This window comes from Oreochromis aureus, linkage group 12, assembly GCF_013358895.1.
Source record: "Oreochromis aureus strain Israel breed Guangdong linkage group 12, ZZ_aureus, whole genome shotgun sequence".
Taxonomy (NCBI): domain Eukaryota; kingdom Metazoa; phylum Chordata; class Actinopteri; order Cichliformes; family Cichlidae; genus Oreochromis; species Oreochromis aureus.
In genome coordinates, this window is record NC_052953.1 from 27,721,846 (window position 1) to 27,740,196 (window position 18,351).

Here is an 18,351-nt window from a genome sequence, read left to right on the forward strand (position 1 = left end):
CGTGGAATCCGCACCGCTGGGGGCTGCAGGGCGAGCTTGAAGCCTGAAGCGCATTCATCAACGTCCCTGGCAGGGTGCACCTTTCTCAGCCTCACACCACTCAGCTTGCAGTCCTCTCTCTGGCCCCGTTTTCTTCTTTTTCTTTCATTTTTTCCACCGGTTTTTCTTTTTTCAGTGGCCTTTGTTGTTTTTTTAAGAGATAGGGTGGTTTTTGAACATTTTTTTCTCCTCCTTTATCAAAGCTTTTACAGTACTGGAACGTTTTTGGAAGGTGCATGTTGTTTGGAAACCTAATATTGATGTGTGAGTAATGCTGAATTGCATCTGTAGCTGTTAATGAGCTTACAGAGACATACATCATAGTGGAGGTTTGCTTTTTGGGTTTTTTTTTTTTTTTTTATTAGATTGTTACATCCTTTCCTGTTTTTTACCAAACAATTTGACTTGATGACACTGATGTCTCTGCCTTTAGCTCCCTTCAGTCTCCTTCCAGCAGGTAAACAGTGACTAAAGCAGGTCCTCGCAGATTCATCCCTCAGGTCTGAATATGTAATCACTCTTAGATCTCAGACATGAAAGACTTGCGTATATCTTCCTAAAAAATGCCCTCTGAGGTGCCAAGTTGTGTTTTAAATGGTGGGATGTTGAGAAGAGAGGCAAAGTCTGTGAGGAAATAATGGCTCATGATTAGGTAGGTCTTGAAAGAAACTGCTGACTTTGTGTAAGCCATTTAACACATTTCTGGATTAACATTTCTGTCATCATGGTGATAAGTTTACATTTGCACAGAAACTGAATGACACAAAGCCTTCATTGCCTTGGAAAAATGCCCTTATCTATATAGTCATGAAAAGATCACTCACCGTTATCACTTGACTTTCATTCAGTGAGGTGTACAGCCCTCTTTTGTTCACCTTCATTCGGTTTAATACTAGCTAAAAGAACTGATAGGTTATTTTTAAGAAGATAGTCTTTTATAGATTATGTTATATAGTGTACACACTCTAAGTCATCCGTGTCAAGGTGAAATTTTAGGAAACATTCTTGCTCTTACTGACCTGTCGGGTGAAATCTCAGGCCAACAACCAGCAACCATATGTTTAAGGCCGGCATCTGAGGCTGGATGAACTGTGTTAGCGGCCATCCTGAGTCTGTAAATTTTATTATACAGCTTTGCTGACATCTAGTGGCCAAAATTGAAATCACACTGTTTTAAAAAAAAATGCACACACAACCACCGTATCAGGTTAAATCACTCCGCTTAAAAACATAGTTCGGGGGGGGGGTTGTGCATTTTGTAATTCCAAGTATCCCGTCATGGTCGTGTCCGTTTTGCCCGGATATAATTATAATATATGGATGATATGTGGATTAAATACATTATTTAATCTCAAGACGTTTGTTGAGAAAGTCGATGAAACTCAGTAGCGTATTAATTTTTTCAGTGATGCGGCCTATAAGTAAATTGTGCACATTTCATTTTCCTCTTTGATCGGCACACCTCCTGTAAGGGAAAGTTAGGACGGTTCATAATAAGCAAGAAAATAATACAAAGTGAGTATTCTTAGTTAATATCATACAACATGTGTTGAAAACGACATAAATATTGAGAGTGACTCTTAAAGTTGATATTGAAATCGATTAACGATAGCCTTACTGTTAATGGGCTGATGTTAATTAGCTAACGCTTTGGTCTGTATTTATTTGACAAAAAACGCTACAACTTAAAGTCAAAATCTTGGATAACGCATGTAATTAACGTGCTAACAAGAATGCCACGTTTTATTCTGTAAAACAAACGCACACTAAAATCAGATTTTTCGTTAGCATGTGGTCATTAGCTAGCATCAGGTTTAACGATGCTACTTGATCACAAAATGGCGGCGGGGTAAAAGTAGAGCGCTTTGATGTTTTTGCAAGGGTATATTTTGGTTGGCAAAAAATAAGTAGTTTTTTTTTTATCGCTGAAAATTTAGAGTGTCGCTTTTCATCAGCCGCTAAAATTGAGAGGAGGCTAAAATGACTGGCAGAGCACGAGCAAGATCGAGAGGAAGAGCGCGTGGGCAGGAGACTGCAGCACCTGGAGCGGTAAGGACACCTTTGAATTTACAGTTAAATAATCCTTTAAAAAGAATCATTCCCATTACATGCTGGATAACTACTTTGATTCAGCAGGAGTAGAAAGACAACAGGCTTAATTTTACTGTGCCAAACCTTATATTACCCAGTGGTCTGTATCTGTAATGTCAACAAGTTATTATGGGCTTTTTGTTTGTTTGTTTTTTGTACCCCTCACCCGGAAAAGGCTGATAGGCTGTCCTCACACCGCTGGGCAAGCGTCCTGGACTAAGTTTGTGAATTCAATAACTCGAGAAGGAAATCATCTAAGCTTTTCAAATTGATACCATATGAGTATCTGTTAAAATGTTGAGGGATGGCAGTGCCGACTAGAGCTGGGCGATATATCGATATATTTTTATATGAGATATAAGATGTGACAATATCCTTTATATCGATATAGTCTATGTTACGTTATAATTATAGTTGCGGAGCCGCAAGTTTGCCTCTCTTTCGTCCACTTTTGTCTTTACGCAACGTTACTCGACCTCGCCTCTCCTTCACTGAACACAACTCCCCCTCCTCCCCCATCGCTTCACCTGCAGGCAGCGACAAGATGGACACGACAAATCTCCGTTAATGAGTTACTGCGCATCGCCCCGTGCGTGGGGCTGGACGGCGTCAACGTGTTAACGAGCTAGCCACGCTAACGAGCTAGCCACGCTAACGCCATGCACGGCCTGAAATCCTTTCATTTTCTCAAAAGTTGACTGCGCGCCTTTTGTATGAATTCTGGTTGTGCTTGATGACCGCGAACCGATTTTATGTGATACACAGCGCTCAGCAATCTGTCAAAAAATGTTTTAGTTCGACTTTGGTAAGCTACGGAGCTGAACGGCTTGATGGATTGTTGGAGCATTAGGGCTACCGAGGAGCCTCGCGGAGTGATACGTACTGTGATTCAACGTAATATTACCGTATTGTGTGTGTATAAGGACCATAAATGGCTCCTGTTCAGAGACATGGTTACGAAGCGGATTTCAAACTCCAGGCTGTCAGTCACACAGTAGAAGTTGGGAACAGAGCAGCTGTGAAATCTGTCTATGTTATTATGCTCAGCGTCTTTTAGTTTACATTTTGACTGCACAATTGTGAGCTCTTTGTTATGCACAAAACAACAGTTTTCTTTTATTTATAGAGCATCATTATTTAATAAATGCTCATTTATTTTTGAGTAGTTTTTTTCATGTACATCTATGCTGTATGCTAATAAAAGTGCCTGTGTGACATCTGGGACACAGCTTTGACTAAGAACTCTCTTTTTGTTCTTACTTTATGGCTTTAAAAAAATATCGAGCTATATATCTTATATCGCCATCCAGCTAAAAAAATATATATGAATTATAATATATATATATATATATATGTGTGTGTGTGTGTGTGTGTGTGTATATATATATATATATATATATATATATATATATATATATATATATATATATATAAAATATGAATTATAATATATATTCATATGAATATATATGAATTTTGGGTCATATCGCCCAGCTCTAGTGCCGACTGCCAGTATTTTTCCCCTCTATACTGAAATTTGCCTCAAACACTCAGCAGCAGGGTCGCTCCATTTGTTTTTGTGCTTGTATTATCAAGATCTACCTTACTATATAAAATGCCTTGAAATAATTTGTTGTTAACCCATGCTGTATAAATAAAATAGAAGTGAATGTTGTGAAATTAAGAAAAATTATGTGTCAGGAGTGCATTTCTGCATATGTTTGTCACAGTTCGAATTTGCAAATGTCTCCTCTCTATTATCCACAGGACTCACTGTTGTCATTGCCCATACTCCTTTGAAAAAGAAATGTACTGCATAGAACATGCTCAGCATTTCATTTACAGAACGTAATTGTTCTCCTCACCTGTTAAAAGTGAAATGGTACACATTGGCAGTCATTTCCACATTTCTAAAGTTGGACTTCTGAAAATCTGAATTTTTCCAGATTAAAATGATTTTACATAATTTTGTCTCACCCTGTTGCATAAAATACAGAAACAAGCCAAGGTGTGGAAAACTTTCTTTTCCAAGCTTAATTCTTTATTTATTACAGGAAATACTGAGAACTTAGGGCATTAATATGCTGTGGAAAATGTAAAGGGAAAACATTCTCTCTGGTATATTTATCTCATTCTCGGATGCGCACATTAAAAGTAATTGTCAAAAATGTGTCTGCAAAGTTAAGTTCCTTCTTGTGAAAAGAATGAACATGCTTAAAGCTACTTCTCCAACTTTTTTTTTTTTTCTTTCTTCAAGAGTCAGGCCCAAGAGCCGGCACCAGCAGCTGCCCCTCCCCCAGAGGCGGGGGACCTGGGTGGTAGAGGGAGGCAGAAAGGTGCTCCAGGACCCTTCAGTGCAGAAGGTGCAGTCAAACAAAAAGTCAAGCTACATTTCTTTTGTTAAATATCTTTATTTTTCCTTTCTTTACTCCATTTATGAGTAAAGTTTAAAATGTAAACTGACGAGGACTGCACTGCAGGGGAAACTATCTCTTCTAATTGTGGAAAGAAATAAGGCACTCTGATTCGATAACACTTTCTGTGCATTGCTAGAAATGTAAAATGCAGAATATGTATTTGTAGACCGACACTATTGCCTTCTTGTTTTTTACATTCATATTAGTGCATGTGGACTGCTAACAGTCTTCATTTGTTTTCATTAGCTCTTCTACAGATCTCAGCTGGATTTCAGCAGGTGAAGCTTGGAGAAAGAGGTGGACGCCGCCGGGATTTTCATGATGCAGGCGTTAACACGAGGCAGGCAATGGAGCATGTGAAGGAATCCAAATGCGGTCAGTAGTTTTAAATCGAAACGATGCCAAATGTAACTTTCTATAATCTGTGTCGAGGTTTGAAAGTTACTACTAAAATTCTTTGTGTGTTCACTTCCACAGGAGTAACTGGTAATCCCATTCAGCTGACTGCAAACTTCTTTCGCATCTTGTCCCGCCCTCAGTGGGTTCTGTATCAGTACCATGTGGACTTCAAACCACAAATGGAGTCGCGACGCCTGAGATCTGCGCTCCTCTTCCAGCATGAGGAAACACTTGGCTCAGCACGGAGCTTCGATGGAGCTCTGCTTTTTCTGCCGAACAGATTGCACAGCAAGGTACTGTGATGCTCCAAAGGTCGCGTGTTATGAAGAACGTGTTTGTGCACGCAGATGGAATTGCCTGTTCGTTATCATTGTAAAAAGTTGGTTTCCATAAAATCAGTCAGCCTGTATGATCAGTTAGTGTTAAACTCTTGAGAGACTGGAGTTATTATTTGATTGCAAAAGACTGAATTCCTGTAATTCTTTCAAATTAGCAGTTGTTAAATTATAAATGGCACAGGAGTTGACAAAGGCGTTGCTTGGTGGCTTGGAAAGTTGTGGTCTTTTGACAAACCGGGATTTTCCTCTTATCGAGTGTCTAACCCTCGTGTTTAGGAGACAGTGGTCCATAGCGAGACCAGAAATGGCGAGAAGGTTCAGATAACAATCACCCTGACGAATGAACTGCCACCCTCTTCACCAGTGTGCATTCAGTTTTACAATATCATATTCCGAAGGTAAGCTTTCCACCTTTCAGAGCTTCTTTTTAAAAAGTGATTTGCAGCAATATTTTTTTTAATGCATCTGCCAATTTAATGAAGTGATTTGCAACTGATTCGTAGTTTATGATTGTTGATCGTTACAGTAAACAGTTGCATTTAATTGCAAACATTTTGACATCGGTACAACTCACCAAAGTATTTTTGATGACTGGACGCTTTAATGTCTTGTGTTTAATTTCTACAGGATTTTGAGAATTCTCAACATGCAGCAGATTGGACGCAACTACTACAGCCCCAGTGATCCCCTTAACATCCCACAGCACAAGTATAGTTCTTTTGTTTTTTTTCTTATACTAAAATTTAAGGCCTATCATGCAGCACACGTTTGGTATTATTTTTATTTATTTAAAATTTTATGCTAGGTTGACCATCTGGCCAGGGTACACCACCAACATCTTGCAATACGAGTCATCTATCATGATGTGCACTGACGTGAGCCACAAGGTGCTGCGCAGTGAGACAGTCCTTGACTTTATGGTCAGCTTGAGGCAGCAATGTGCAAGTCAACGCTTCACTGAGATCTGTGAGAAGGAGCTTATCGGGCTCATAGTCCTCACCAAGTAAGATTTGCATTTAGCGTCTTATTTTTGTACTTGTGATGTGTATCACTCTAATGCATTTGTTTCACAGTACTTATGTGTAATCATACGTGACTTAATACTTGTGCTTATTTCCAATGTTTAGGTACAACAACAAAACCTACAGGATTGATGGTATTGCTTGGGATCACACTCCCAGCAACACATTCAAGAGGGGAGATGCTGACATTTCCTTTAAGAACTACTACAAGAGTGTGAGTACTACACACTCAACATTAAAGAAAACCCCTCAGGTTCTCATTACATGGACAACGACTGGCAAAAGCAAATATAAGAAATGCAGCAGATTATAAGGGGCTAAAATTCAGATTGCGCAAAATTTAAGAAAGAATTTACATTTAGTGTGACTGGTGCAAAGTTTTTTAAAGTGCTACAAGTAGTAACTTCATGGTAAATTGCCTCACCTTCAGTCCACACTCAAATATTTATACTTCCTGTTCTTAGCAATATGGCCTGGACATCACTGATGAAAACCAGGTGCTGCTGATCAGCTATGTGAAGAAGATGGGTCCTGCTGGAGCGCCACCTCCTGGTCCAGCCATGCTTATCCCAGAACTGTGCTACCTAACAGGTTTAACCTTATTCTGTGCCTTTTGGCCCTTTTCGGATAAACATGCCTCTCTGTTCATCAGTTGTTTTATTATAATTATAACTTTTTATAGGAATTGGATATTTTACATTTTGACTGCCACAGTCATCTGGTCACAAGACTATAGTCAAGAGTGTGGAATATGTATACAGGCTCTGAAATACTTAAGTGGCTATTGATAGCAAGGAGTTTTTAATCTGTTTGTTCAGAAAACATCTGTGGTAAGTCATTATTAATGTAACTGGTTGTGTTTAACAGGGTTGACTGATAAGATGCGGGCTGATTTCAGCATCATGAAGGACTTGAGTACCCACACCAGACTGACCCCAGAGCAGAGGGAGGGACGCCTCAACAGATTTATCACTAATATACAAAGGTAGGTGACAGTCACTAATGAAATAGAAATAAACAGATTGTTTTGCGTTATTGCCTAGGTGGTCTTTAATAGCAGGCAATAATATATAAAACATGAATGTAGTGTTAACACTGGACTTGTCACATCTATAGTCTGCTTACTTAAAAGGAGAGGTGATTTTTGAGGTATATATTTTCAATTGATCTTGACGATTAAAGCTCTGAATTTTTTTCCCTAGAAGTTGTCTTCATCTCAGACACACTTTGGGTGTTCTGATAATATACACACAAGTTGACTGCAAATTTTTTTGTCATTATGTTCTGTCTGTAAGATTCCTGGCTTTGATTTACAGCTTAAATTATTTCACAGGAACGCTGACGCACAGGCCGAGTTGGATAAGTGGGGACTGAGCTTTGATAAGCAACTTCTAAATCTGGCTGGCAGAGTCCTCCCTGTGGAGAGGATTTACCAGGGGTCAAGATCGGTATAATTTCTTCTTCTCAGTTAATTAAACAGATACATTTAAAGGCTCATTTAATATGTTTAATATAATTATCACATAGTATGACTACAACCCCTGGGCCGCTGACTGGGCCAAAGAGATGCGTGGATTAGCTGTGATCAGCGCTCCTCCGTTGAGCAACTGGCTCTTTTTTCACACCCGTCGTAACAGCAATGAAGCCAGTTCTCTTCTACAGACCCTCAGCAGAGTCTCAGGCCCACTGGGAATCTCCATGGGAAAACCTGTCATGTGAGTTTAGCATTTTTAAGTATTTCTGCAACACATTGTTTTATCACAATGCACTGTCATTTATGTAAAGTGAATTTTTGACTGTAACACTTGTAGTCTTTTTTTCTTGTCTTTTTAATTCATAAATGCTATCGTGCTTCCTCGTTTTTCTGTAGGATACAGTATGAAGATCATCAGGAGTCTCTCCTCGCAGCCCTGCGGCACAATGTTGGACCCCAGATAGAGATGGTTGGTGATGTGTGAAGTGCACATCTCAGTTTTCAGGTCTAAAATAGTTTTTGTGAACCACATTTGCATTTAAATGCTCGAATTGTAGAAATTTTTGTAACTGACAGTAACTGCAGGTCAGTGTATTGTAGTTATGTCACAATGCATTTTTGTCATCAGGGATCTTAATTTTGACATTTACCAAAGTGATATCAGACCTCAGGGTGTTTCTGTTTTTTAGGTGGTGGTAGTCCTCCCCAACAACAGGAAGGATAAGTATGACAGCATTAAGAAGTTCCTTTGTGTGGACTGCCCCACTCCCAGCCAGTGTGTGTTGGCCCGTACCCTCAGCCGACCTCAGGCACTCATGACTGTAGCTACCAAGATTGCGCTGCAGATGGCTTGCAAGATGGGAGGAGAACTCTGGAGTGTGGAAATCCCTGTAAGTCCCACATGAACTAAATAGTTTAAATGTCAGAGATTAAAATTTAAGGTGTTTTGGAAAGCAAAGAGTAGTAGCTTTAGAAGCTTTTGAATTGATTAAACTTTCTGGTGCTTTAGATAAGAATATTTTTTTTTTTTCTCCTTTGATCCAAAACTGGTTTGATTGGGTTCACAAGGCCTCTGACTGTCCCTGGGATGACTTCTTAAAAATAGATCCCCAGTTTGATCTCTGGAGGTGACATGGATCCATTTATGGTTCTGTGGCTGTCCAACATTAAGAAAAAGAAAGAAAATCTGCTAAGTCATACAATCTGGAGCTACCTGCTGTGGCAGCCCCTTGTGATATTGTCATGTTTGTACAGCTCAAACAGCTGATGATCGTGGGCATCGACTGCTACCATGACACCGCTGCTGGGAAAAGGTCTATTGGTGCTCTAGTGGCCAGTCTCAACCAAAGCATGAGCAGGTGGGAATTCACACTGTGAGCAGTGCAATGCTCTCGGTTATGTTCAACATGTGCAAAACTGGACCTCACTTGGCTTTTTTTGTGTGTGTGTGTGTGTGTGGTTTCCCAGCCTTTGAATGCAATAGTACAGTTAATGATTCAAATGTTTTTCAAGGTGGTTCTCAAAGTGTGTGCTGCAGCACAAAGGTCAGGAGATCATGGACGGGCTGAAGAAGACTTTGACTGGCAAGTTTCTTTTGTCATTTCAAAAACTTTTATTTTGAAATACACAGAGCATCTCAGAGAAACTGTCTTAACACTTTGTTTTCCAGCTGCCCTGAAAGAGTATTTGAGGTTCAACGGCTGTCTGCCTTCACGTGTCATCGTTTACCGAGATGGAGTGGGGGATGGGCAGTTGCACAGTGTGGTGAACTATGAGGTTCAGCAGATCATGGACTCCATCACGTCAATGGGGCAAGACTACAAGTGAGTTTTTCCATCTCCAACGGTTATGTTGTTTTTTTAAATCTCTAAAAACCGTTGCCCTCAGAGGCAGTTAAATTTGCACTGTGGGGTTATTGATAACACAAATGGTCATACATGATTCCTTCCTTTGATTTGAGAATTGTAAGGACAGTAAAGTGAAATGACTGTTTGGAACATGGACCTTTTTGTAGTGCTGTTAGCTTTTGTTCCTGAGCATCAAAAGAACAAAGTTGACACTATTCAGTAGAAGTGTCAGGCTTTCCCAGAGCCTCTGTCCTTTTGTTGTAGCCCAAAGCTGAGTGTGGTGGTGGTGAAGAAGCGCATAAGCAGCAGGTTTTTCGCCCACATAAATGGAAAGGTGTCCAATCCTCCTCCTGGTACCATCGTTGACTCAGAGGTCACCCGGCCAGAGTGGTACGTTTTGTTTTGGGTTCTTTTTTTTTTTCTTTTTCTTTTTCACCTTTTCTTGGTTTTAGTTGTTAACTGTCTTTTGATATTTACATAGTAGCAGTTGTATTGTGACAGTACTGTTGCACCTTTGTTTTCTAGGTATGACTTCTATATTGTGAGCCAGGCTGTTCGCAGTGGGAGTGTCTCACCAACCCACTACAATGTCGTGTATGACACCAGTGGACTCAAGCCAGATCACATGCAGCGGCTCACCTACAAGCTGTGCCACATGTACTACAACTGGCAGGTAGGCTGGCATCAGTGACCTTTTTAAGTAGAAATTTTTTTTTAATTTTTGTACACTGAAAATGTTGTCTTCATCTAACCTGGTCATAACCCGGCTTCTTTCTCCTCAATGTTTTTAAGGAGTTTTTATTAAATTATGACATTTTTGAATAATCGACTCCAATTTAAAAATTTACAAAGCAATACAATTTCATTTTAATGGAGAGAGAATATAAGTCAAAAATCAATGAGTGATATAATTATTTGATCCTCTACAACCCAGCCAGAATTCTGACTCAAATTGGCAGATTACAATCAATTAATGAGTTCAAGAGTGTCTAATTATGTGTATAAAGCACACCTGTCTACAGAATCAATTTCTTCAATACCAACCTCTCCACCACCATAATTGAAAAAGAGCTGTCAAAGGACAACAGGGACAAGGCTGGAAAGGGATGTAAGAAGGTGACAATTATTGGTGCAATTGTTTGGAAATACAAAATGGCCATCAGTTGCCCTCGGTTTGGAGCTCCACATACGATCTTGCCTCATGGGGTGCACAAGAAAAGTGGTCATCAGCACAAAACTACACGCCAGGAGCTTGTTAGAGATCTGAAGGCAGCTGGGACCACTGACACCAAGAAGGCACATGGCACACCCATCTTAAGTTTGCCAGTGAACAACTAAATGATTTAGAGAAGGCTTTGAAAGTGCTGTGGTCAGATGAAACCAAAATTGAGCTCTTTGGCAGCTCAACCCGCTGTGTTTGTAGGACAAGAAATGCAGAGTATGACCCAAAGAACATGATCTCTGCAGTCAAACATGAAGGTGGAAACTTTGTACTTTGGAGGTGTTTTTCTGATAAGAGCACAGAAGACTAAAGGCGGGTCCGAATCAGTCTTCTAGCATGATGATGACCTAAAACATACCGGCCAGGCAACAGATAAGTGGCTAAAGAAGTTGTACATTAAGGTCATTGAGTGACCTAATCAGTTTCCAGACCTCAATTTTATAGAAAACCCTGTGGAGGGAGCTTAAGCTTTGAGTTCCCAAGTGGCAACTGAGAAACCTAAAGTATTTAGTTTCTGTAAAAAGGACAAAGCCCAAATCACTCCGGAGATGTGTGCAAACCTGGTGACAGACTATACGGCTGTACTTGCCAAGAGATCCTTCACCAAGTGCTAACTTGTGTTTTACTTGTGTATCAAATACTTATTTCACTCAGTGACATGTGAATCCATTCATAACTCTGTTATGTTTTTTTGTTTTGTTTTGTTTTTTCTGTATTCGTTAAAATGAAACTGCCATTAAAAATTACTGTTCATTTCTGTGTAAGTGAGCAAACGTATAAATTCAGCAGGGGATCAAATAATTTTCCCCGACTGTGTGAATGTCACTGACCTTTGACATTATGTTGGTCATGTCTGATTGTTTTTCTTTGTGCTTTAGGGGATCATCAGAGTGCCCGCTCCCTGCCAGTACGCCCACAAGTTGGCTTTCCTTGTGGGTCAGAGCATCCACAGAGAGCCCAGTATGAAACTGGATGACCAGCTTTTCTACCTTTAAGGATAAAAAGGCTTTGAAGTTTGCATAGAAAAGAATCTTATTTACTCATTTTTGTTGTTTGAGCTTAATTGTTTCGGATCAAATTGAATCCGATAGTTCAGTGTTAACCCTGTTTCACAGCAAACAGTTTGATCTGTTATAGTTTGAGGATCTGTTTGGGTCTAAGTGATGGCAAAAGTCTGTATTTGTTGGCAGATGACAATCTATAATCTTTGGTTTTGTTATATTTGAGCCTTTTATTGATTTGTGAGTAAATCAATGCAGAAAGTTAAAGCAAATGAGACCGCATCTAGGTCTAAGTCTTGTTGTTGTGCTGCAAATGATGAAAATAAATCTTAAGTTTGTAATTCCTGGCATTTCAAAGCAAGTCAGTCCAATATTACATTACAAAATATCAAATTTATTTAATTTTTTTATATAAAAGATTGCACATGCACACCCACACAATAATTTGTAACCATCAATATAGGCTGATAATTCTTATCATAAAGCTAGCACACAGTTGCAGACTTTTAAACAATATGGTCTTCAAGACACCATGGGGAAAGCTTAAACTGTTTGATTATAAATTTAAATGTACAAAAAAGGCAGTCTGAAAATCAAGTATAAACATTTAAAAACAATTTTACAAATGGACAAAGTACAAAAAGAGCAACAGTCACTCAAAATGAAGAGAAGCAATGTCTGAGGAAGTGGTCCGTAAATAGGAAAACAGTGTTCATCAGTTTACTGTAGGTGAAGATGGCTGTTTGGCCGCGAATTGTACAGAAAGCATCAGAATGTTTTGCATACATTCTTGGGTTTGTTTTTTTCCTTTGTTTTTGGCAGTTTCAGTTCAACTCTTGTGTATAGAAAATAGTCTAGATTTAAACGGCGTGGGAGGATGAAATGGGAAACTGAACGATAGGAGGTGGTGGACTGTTCAATTTCACACACAAGGATGGACATCTGCACAATCCCTTTGGGCAGCTTTGAAAATACATTGGCCTTCAATTCATTGTACATTCACTACTCTACATTAAGGTGTAGATATATATAGATATATATCGATATACAGTACTTGTATCCTGCACCAACATAAAGTGGGACACTGAACAGGCATCACTGACGGGTTGGCTTGAAGAAAAGTATTTCAGATCGAATATATTTTGGGTTAGGAGGACAGAAGGGGCAGCATAGAGGTAGCCTTGTGTCTCACTGTTTACTACTGTGAAGTCGTCAAACCTATAGCATTTAGTGAAGCTCAGAAGTGTTGCATGTTAGAAATCCACCGCAGTACGATGGCTGATTTGATCTGCTGATGCCATATCACACAGTAACAACTATTTCTTTAATGCAACAGTGAAGTCTGTTTCTACTGTAAAGTCATGTTTTAATTTGGGAGTATAGTGTGAACTTTAAAAAAGAATCTCCATACATATAAATTTCTTATAAGGGGAGAATTTTCAAAAGTTTTTCTAGGATTACAAAAATGTTTATTTTTGAGAGGTTTAACGATGAGTGGACGACATCAACACTGGACACTTGAATAGTTCTACGTAAGCTCTGTCTGGTTGTATGGAAACACAACAGACACACAATACCCTGCATGTCACAAGTTGGGATCGACATTTGCGAACAGCTTTTATGAAGTAACATAAATGAATAGTAGGCATGAAACTGCATGCTCTACTGGACAAAGTACTACCCATTGTGCAATTATAAGGCAAATACATGGAGGTTGGATATACTAGGCATTGTCATTTAGGCTGATTTGACTGCAAAGACCCTGTAGTAAATACAGTATGTGCTTGTTGCTGACACGTCTCTAGGGAGGGAAATATGCCTATATCACAGCTGTTGAAGTAGGGCAGAAGAGAAGGAGTTAATTCTGCTGATTTGTCAATGTTTACTGCACAGTATGTCAGCTATGCTGCATTAAAGTACTGCATGCGCTAGGTTCCACACTGACCCCGTTGCATTGTATGCGATCTGAAGGGGCCAGGAGGGAATGTGCTGAAGTAAAGCATGCAAACCTTGTGTACGGTTTATGACTGGCTGTTGGACTAGCTCAAGTAAAGACACTCAAATCCATCTTCACATCAAATTCAAACTGGACTCCAAGGTTTAAGTGAGCCCTCAGTATTTGAATGACATTCTGGGTTCTGTGTACAACACACTTGACTCATGATGTCTCTTAAGTGTCGCACTTGACCAAGTGGAAAATGGAAATTGCTGCAGGCCCCGTCTTTCCTTTCTACAGCAAAATCTCATCAGCCAGAGAGTTGGAGGTAAGATCACTACATCGTCCGACATGAGGTCTTGGGACCGTAATATGAAATGTGTTTTTGAAAATATGTAGTGGATACTGTTCGACAAAGTACAAATATTCTAGTGTACAACAGATGTAAAAGAATAAAGCATTTGCTAAGCTCACAAATGCCACCTGTCCACTGTATTTGGATTTTTTTTTTAAACACTACAAGGATATGGCTGACACTCTCCAAGTATGTCAAGAAATTATTTTACAGCGCCAAGTCTTTGCAATAGTTTCTTCCCTTTGGAGAGCAGTCCCTTTTTCTTTTTGGAGGAGTACATGTCCATTGGGGCCCTGATGGGACTGCCGGGCCCCACGGTGGCGGGGCCAGAGCCAGGGATGTGTGGACGCACTGTGGAAGAGGCTGCTCTTCTGGGCGGACCCGATTTTTCCAATGGAACCTAATGGGAGACCCGTAAGGGACAGTTGAGGGTGTTAAAAAGCCAACCGTCTCTAACACCTCTGTCACTACTCCCCTCCTTCTCTTAAGTCCTTTCTGTCTCAGCTGGGCCAGCATAGCTCTGAAGTCTACTGCCCTCCCTGGATGTTGACCCCACCCCACCCACTCTGTCAGGTAGAAACAGTGTCTGTACATATAGCTTTTTTTTTTTTTAATGAAGCTGATATGAATAAACTACAGGAACATGGAATTTTAGACTTGACATTGACTAACTTCCACATCAGTTTAAGGTGACAACATTTCCCAACACTGACTGTCAAAGGCGGGGCAGTTCCTCTCACATAAAAAGATACATTTGCATTTTGGGACAGATCTACATCACATTCACCTTCCTCCCTCTTACATACACATATTTACTGATACAACTGGGTTACAGAGAAACTACCAGCCACTATTCCTTTTCTGTAATCATGAGCTAAAAGGCTCCTTTAAATTGCACTTTGGGAAGACACAGGACAAAAGATCACATTTGTACGAAGTTGCATTTATATATAGATGTGTCAACACAGTAATTTACACATGGGTAAAAATGAAGTGTGATTTTAAAAGCTAGACTACGTGACCTTTGAGAGAAAACTGTTTGTCCAATTACAAGTCAAAGCACAAAATAAAATGCACCACTGCGCATTTTAGCTAAAGGATAATACAGCTGTTTTGCACGGCACCTTCAGTGCCGGTTGCAGTGGTCGCTGTGCAGCAAAAGTTGCATAGTCTCGCTTGAATTAAGAACCAGTTGTTGGTCGTCAACTAGCTAATCTTGGTTCACAGGATTAGGTTTGATTTGAAAACCAGATCACAAACAAGAAAGAAGAAAATAAAATAAAAAACATCCTAAATTTAGCTACAGGAAGAAGAAAAAATGTGACAATTTGAAGTGTAAAACCAAACAAGCTTGTTTAAAATGTTCATTTTTTGTGAATGTGGTTTTGCATAGAATTGCTCGATTTTCTGCTTTTCCTTTATTTTACTGTATATCTAATTTGAACTGTTATTTTCCAGATTTGAGGGTCGCTGTGCAACAATGGCCTTTTAGCTTACCATGACTTACAGCAGGAGACTTGCTTCAGGAGACGGACATTGTCATGTACAACACTCAGAGAAACAACTGAAGATACCACACCTTTTTTTGTCTAATGCATTGGCTAGGGTTTCTATGTCCTACCAACAAACAGCATCAAGTTTTTTGGTAACACAGAGAAGTTTCCTAAAACAACCTACAGGAATGTCATACAAAGTATACATGTTGCATACCAGAAACTAAGGGTACCCATGACATCTGCATTAGACGAGGGGAGCGTAATCTTGGTATCCTCAGTTGCTCACTTACGTGACGGAAACAGAGCCTTTAAGGTGTGAAATGAACACTCTTCTTCTGTTTTGCCAAGCAGGTGAGGAAAAGAAATAAAACAAAAAAATATGGTGATGGCATTTCAATAGTTTGCACTATGACAATGGCAAATTAGAACACGAGGAAGGAAATATCTAATGACACCTATTAATATATTCTTTTTTAACAATTGCATTATTTGTTAAAACACAAAAATAACATCACATATTTACATTTAGTAAAGAGTTACTTCTGAAATGATTCTCTGATGGCAACATAGGCTAAGTGACCTTTGCGTGCTACTTTACAAGAAAGCAATTTACAAAACAAGGTGTTCAGGAGCAGATACAAAAAGTTGAACTACACTAGACTCATCTTTATATAAAATGATCAAGAGTTCATGCATCTGGACTATATACCATGCTGAGCTACACACTACATAGTTCATCTTTCAGTACAACAAAACTATTTACTCTATTAGAAATGACTTAAGATCAAACACAGAATATATTCATAAAGCATCTGTCAGAATGCTAAATACACATGTGCAAAAAAAGGTGTTAACGGATCTTTTCCCAGACATGACATGACAAGTAAAAAGTCACAGGAGCTTCTTGCCCTTTAATTTTACTCTCATTGAGAATGCTTTATGAATACAATATATCCATGTATTATACAATGCACAACTCCCACTCCCACCCACAGCAGTGAACATGAAAAATAAAATACCTCTGTCAAGTATTAGTCTTAAAATTTCATTTTTTTTTCTTTTCAGCGATTTCTTAGACATCTATTTATTTACAGTGTAATGCTATAAAGTCAGAAATCCCTTTTTGCTCAATGAGACACACACGCACAGACACAAAACTAAAGGAGATAGAGGGAACTGAAAACAGTAAATGGATGACAGAGGGCTAGTACTGCGAAGGAGCATGTACCCTTTTGGTCTTTATCCGTGCTGGAGTGTCCTGGGGGTACCGAGATGGTGAGTCAGTGAGAAAAACCTCTACATCATCAGGCACTTCTTCTAGAAAGTTGGAAGGAACAAGTCCCTTGTGTCCATTGAGCTCACCCTGTGGAGTACATGAGGACAGCGAGACTCACTGTGGTGTATTTAACTTTCAATTTTTACCTCGTGCTTTAAACCTTTCTCCGCGACGGAGGGATGGAGAATTTCAGCGGCAGTAAAACCGAGAAACTTGAGGAACACTCGCCAGCCACTTTATTAGTTACACCTGTTCAGCTGCTCATCAGCAGCTGAAACAAATATCTAATATCCAATCATTTGACAGCAGCTCAATGCATTTAGGCATGTAGATGGGGTCAAGACGAGCTTCGGAGGTTGAGGACAAAAAGACATTTAAGTGATTTTGAACGTGCCATGGTTGTTGATACCAGAGGGGCTGGTCTGAGGATTTCAAACAATTGCTGATCTACTAGGATTTCTCCAACAACCATCTCTAGGGTTTAAAGAGAACGATCTGAAAAGGAGAAAATATCCAGTGGGCAGCAGTTCTCTGGGGGAAAATGCCCGTTGATGCCAGGAGTCAGAGGAAAATCACCAGACTGCTTTCGGCTGATGAGGAAAGCAACAGCTGGTTATGACCAGCGAATGCAGAAGAGCATCTCTGGATGCACAACATGTCCATCCTTGAACCAGATGGGCTTCAAAAACCCAAGACCACACTGGCTGCCAGGAAACTGAGACTATAATTCACACAGCCTCACCAAAATTGACCAACAGAAGATTATAAATATGTTGTCTGGTCTGATGAGTCTCAATGTCTGCTGCAACATTTGATGGTAGAGTCGGAATTTGGCAGAAACAACATGAAAGCATGGATCAAACCTGCCTTGTATCAACGCTTCAAATTGGTGGTGGTGTAATGGTGTCGCTTAGCATCAGGTCACCATCATTTAAACACCACAGTCTACCTGAGTAGTGTTGCAGACCATCCTAATCCCCTTATGAACACAGTGTACCCATCTTCTGATGGCTGCTTCCAGTGACATAATGCATCGTGTCAGAAAGCTCAAATCATCTCAAACTGGTTTCTTGAACACGACAATGAGTTCACTGAACCCAAATGACCTCCAGAGTCAGCAGACATCAATCCATCACAGCACCTTTGGGATGTGGTGCACGACATGGATGTACAGCCAACACATCTGCAGCAACTGTGCGATGCTGTCATGTCAATATGGACCAAAATCTCTAAGGAACATTTCCAGAATCGTCTTGAATCTGTGCCACAAAGAACTAAAGCAGAGGAAAAAGAGGGTCCAACATGATACAGGAAGGTGTACCTAATAAAGTGGTTGATGGTTGTTTTCCTCACTATTAATTTCCTTCTCTGCCAAGCCTGTTCTTGTGTTGCAGTTTTAGGCCAGTTAATCCTTCATTATATTTCTTCATTCTCACAT

At 39.8% G+C, this 18,351-nt stretch overlaps 2 protein-coding genes and 1 long non-coding RNA gene across 6 annotated transcripts in view; 1 reads left to right on the forward strand and 2 right to left on the reverse strand.

Moving 5' to 3' along the window:
• Positions 1 to 468: 468 nt before the first annotated feature.
• On the reverse strand, positions 469 to 1,282 carry LOC120443104. 2 transcript variants are annotated; one of them, XR_005615142.1, is made up of 3 exons: positions 1,059 to 1,282; positions 864 to 931; positions 469 to 663 (listed from the first exon to the last, which is right to left on the reverse strand). It is a non-coding gene; the product is annotated as an uncharacterized LOC120443104 (long non-coding RNA). The 2 variants fall into 2 exon arrangements; XR_005615141.1 differs by having other exon boundaries at positions 864 to 935.
• A 132-nt stretch (positions 1,283 to 1,414) lies between these two features.
• piwil1 (piwi-like RNA-mediated gene silencing 1) lies at positions 1,415 to 12,191 on the forward strand. Its single transcript, XM_031743136.2, has 21 exons — positions 1,415 to 1,554; positions 1,977 to 2,088; positions 4,388 to 4,493; positions 4,794 to 4,922; positions 5,025 to 5,239; positions 5,561 to 5,682; positions 5,912 to 5,992; positions 6,090 to 6,287; positions 6,412 to 6,520; positions 6,771 to 6,897; positions 7,174 to 7,291; positions 7,640 to 7,754; positions 7,834 to 8,021; positions 8,177 to 8,249; positions 8,470 to 8,670; positions 9,035 to 9,138; positions 9,293 to 9,363; positions 9,450 to 9,603; positions 9,892 to 10,017; positions 10,153 to 10,300; positions 11,728 to 12,191. The coding sequence occupies exons 2-21, from the start codon at positions 2,020 to 2,022 to the stop codon at positions 11,842 to 11,844; spliced, it is 2,571 nt and encodes an 856-aa protein (XP_031598996.1). The 5' UTR covers positions 1,415 to 1,554; positions 1,977 to 2,019; the 3' UTR covers positions 11,845 to 12,191.
• Positions 12,192 to 12,266: 75 nt separating this feature from the next.
• Positions 12,267 to 18,351, reverse strand: part of rimbp2 (RIMS binding protein 2) — a 78,267-nt gene continuing 72,182 nt past the window's right edge. For 2 of the 3 annotated variants that reach the window (XM_039621024.1, XM_039621023.1), the window contains 2 exons: positions 16,866 to 17,000; positions 14,415 to 15,972 (listed from right to left, as the gene is read on the reverse strand). In XM_039621024.1, the coding sequence (XP_039476958.1) occupies positions 15,946 to 15,972; positions 16,866 to 17,000 (162 nt within the window). In that variant the 3' untranslated portion in view covers positions 14,415 to 15,945. Of the gene's footprint in view, positions 15,973 to 16,865; positions 17,001 to 18,351 lie in introns of all 3 variants that reach the window. The other variant, XM_039621022.1, reaches the window with a different exon arrangement.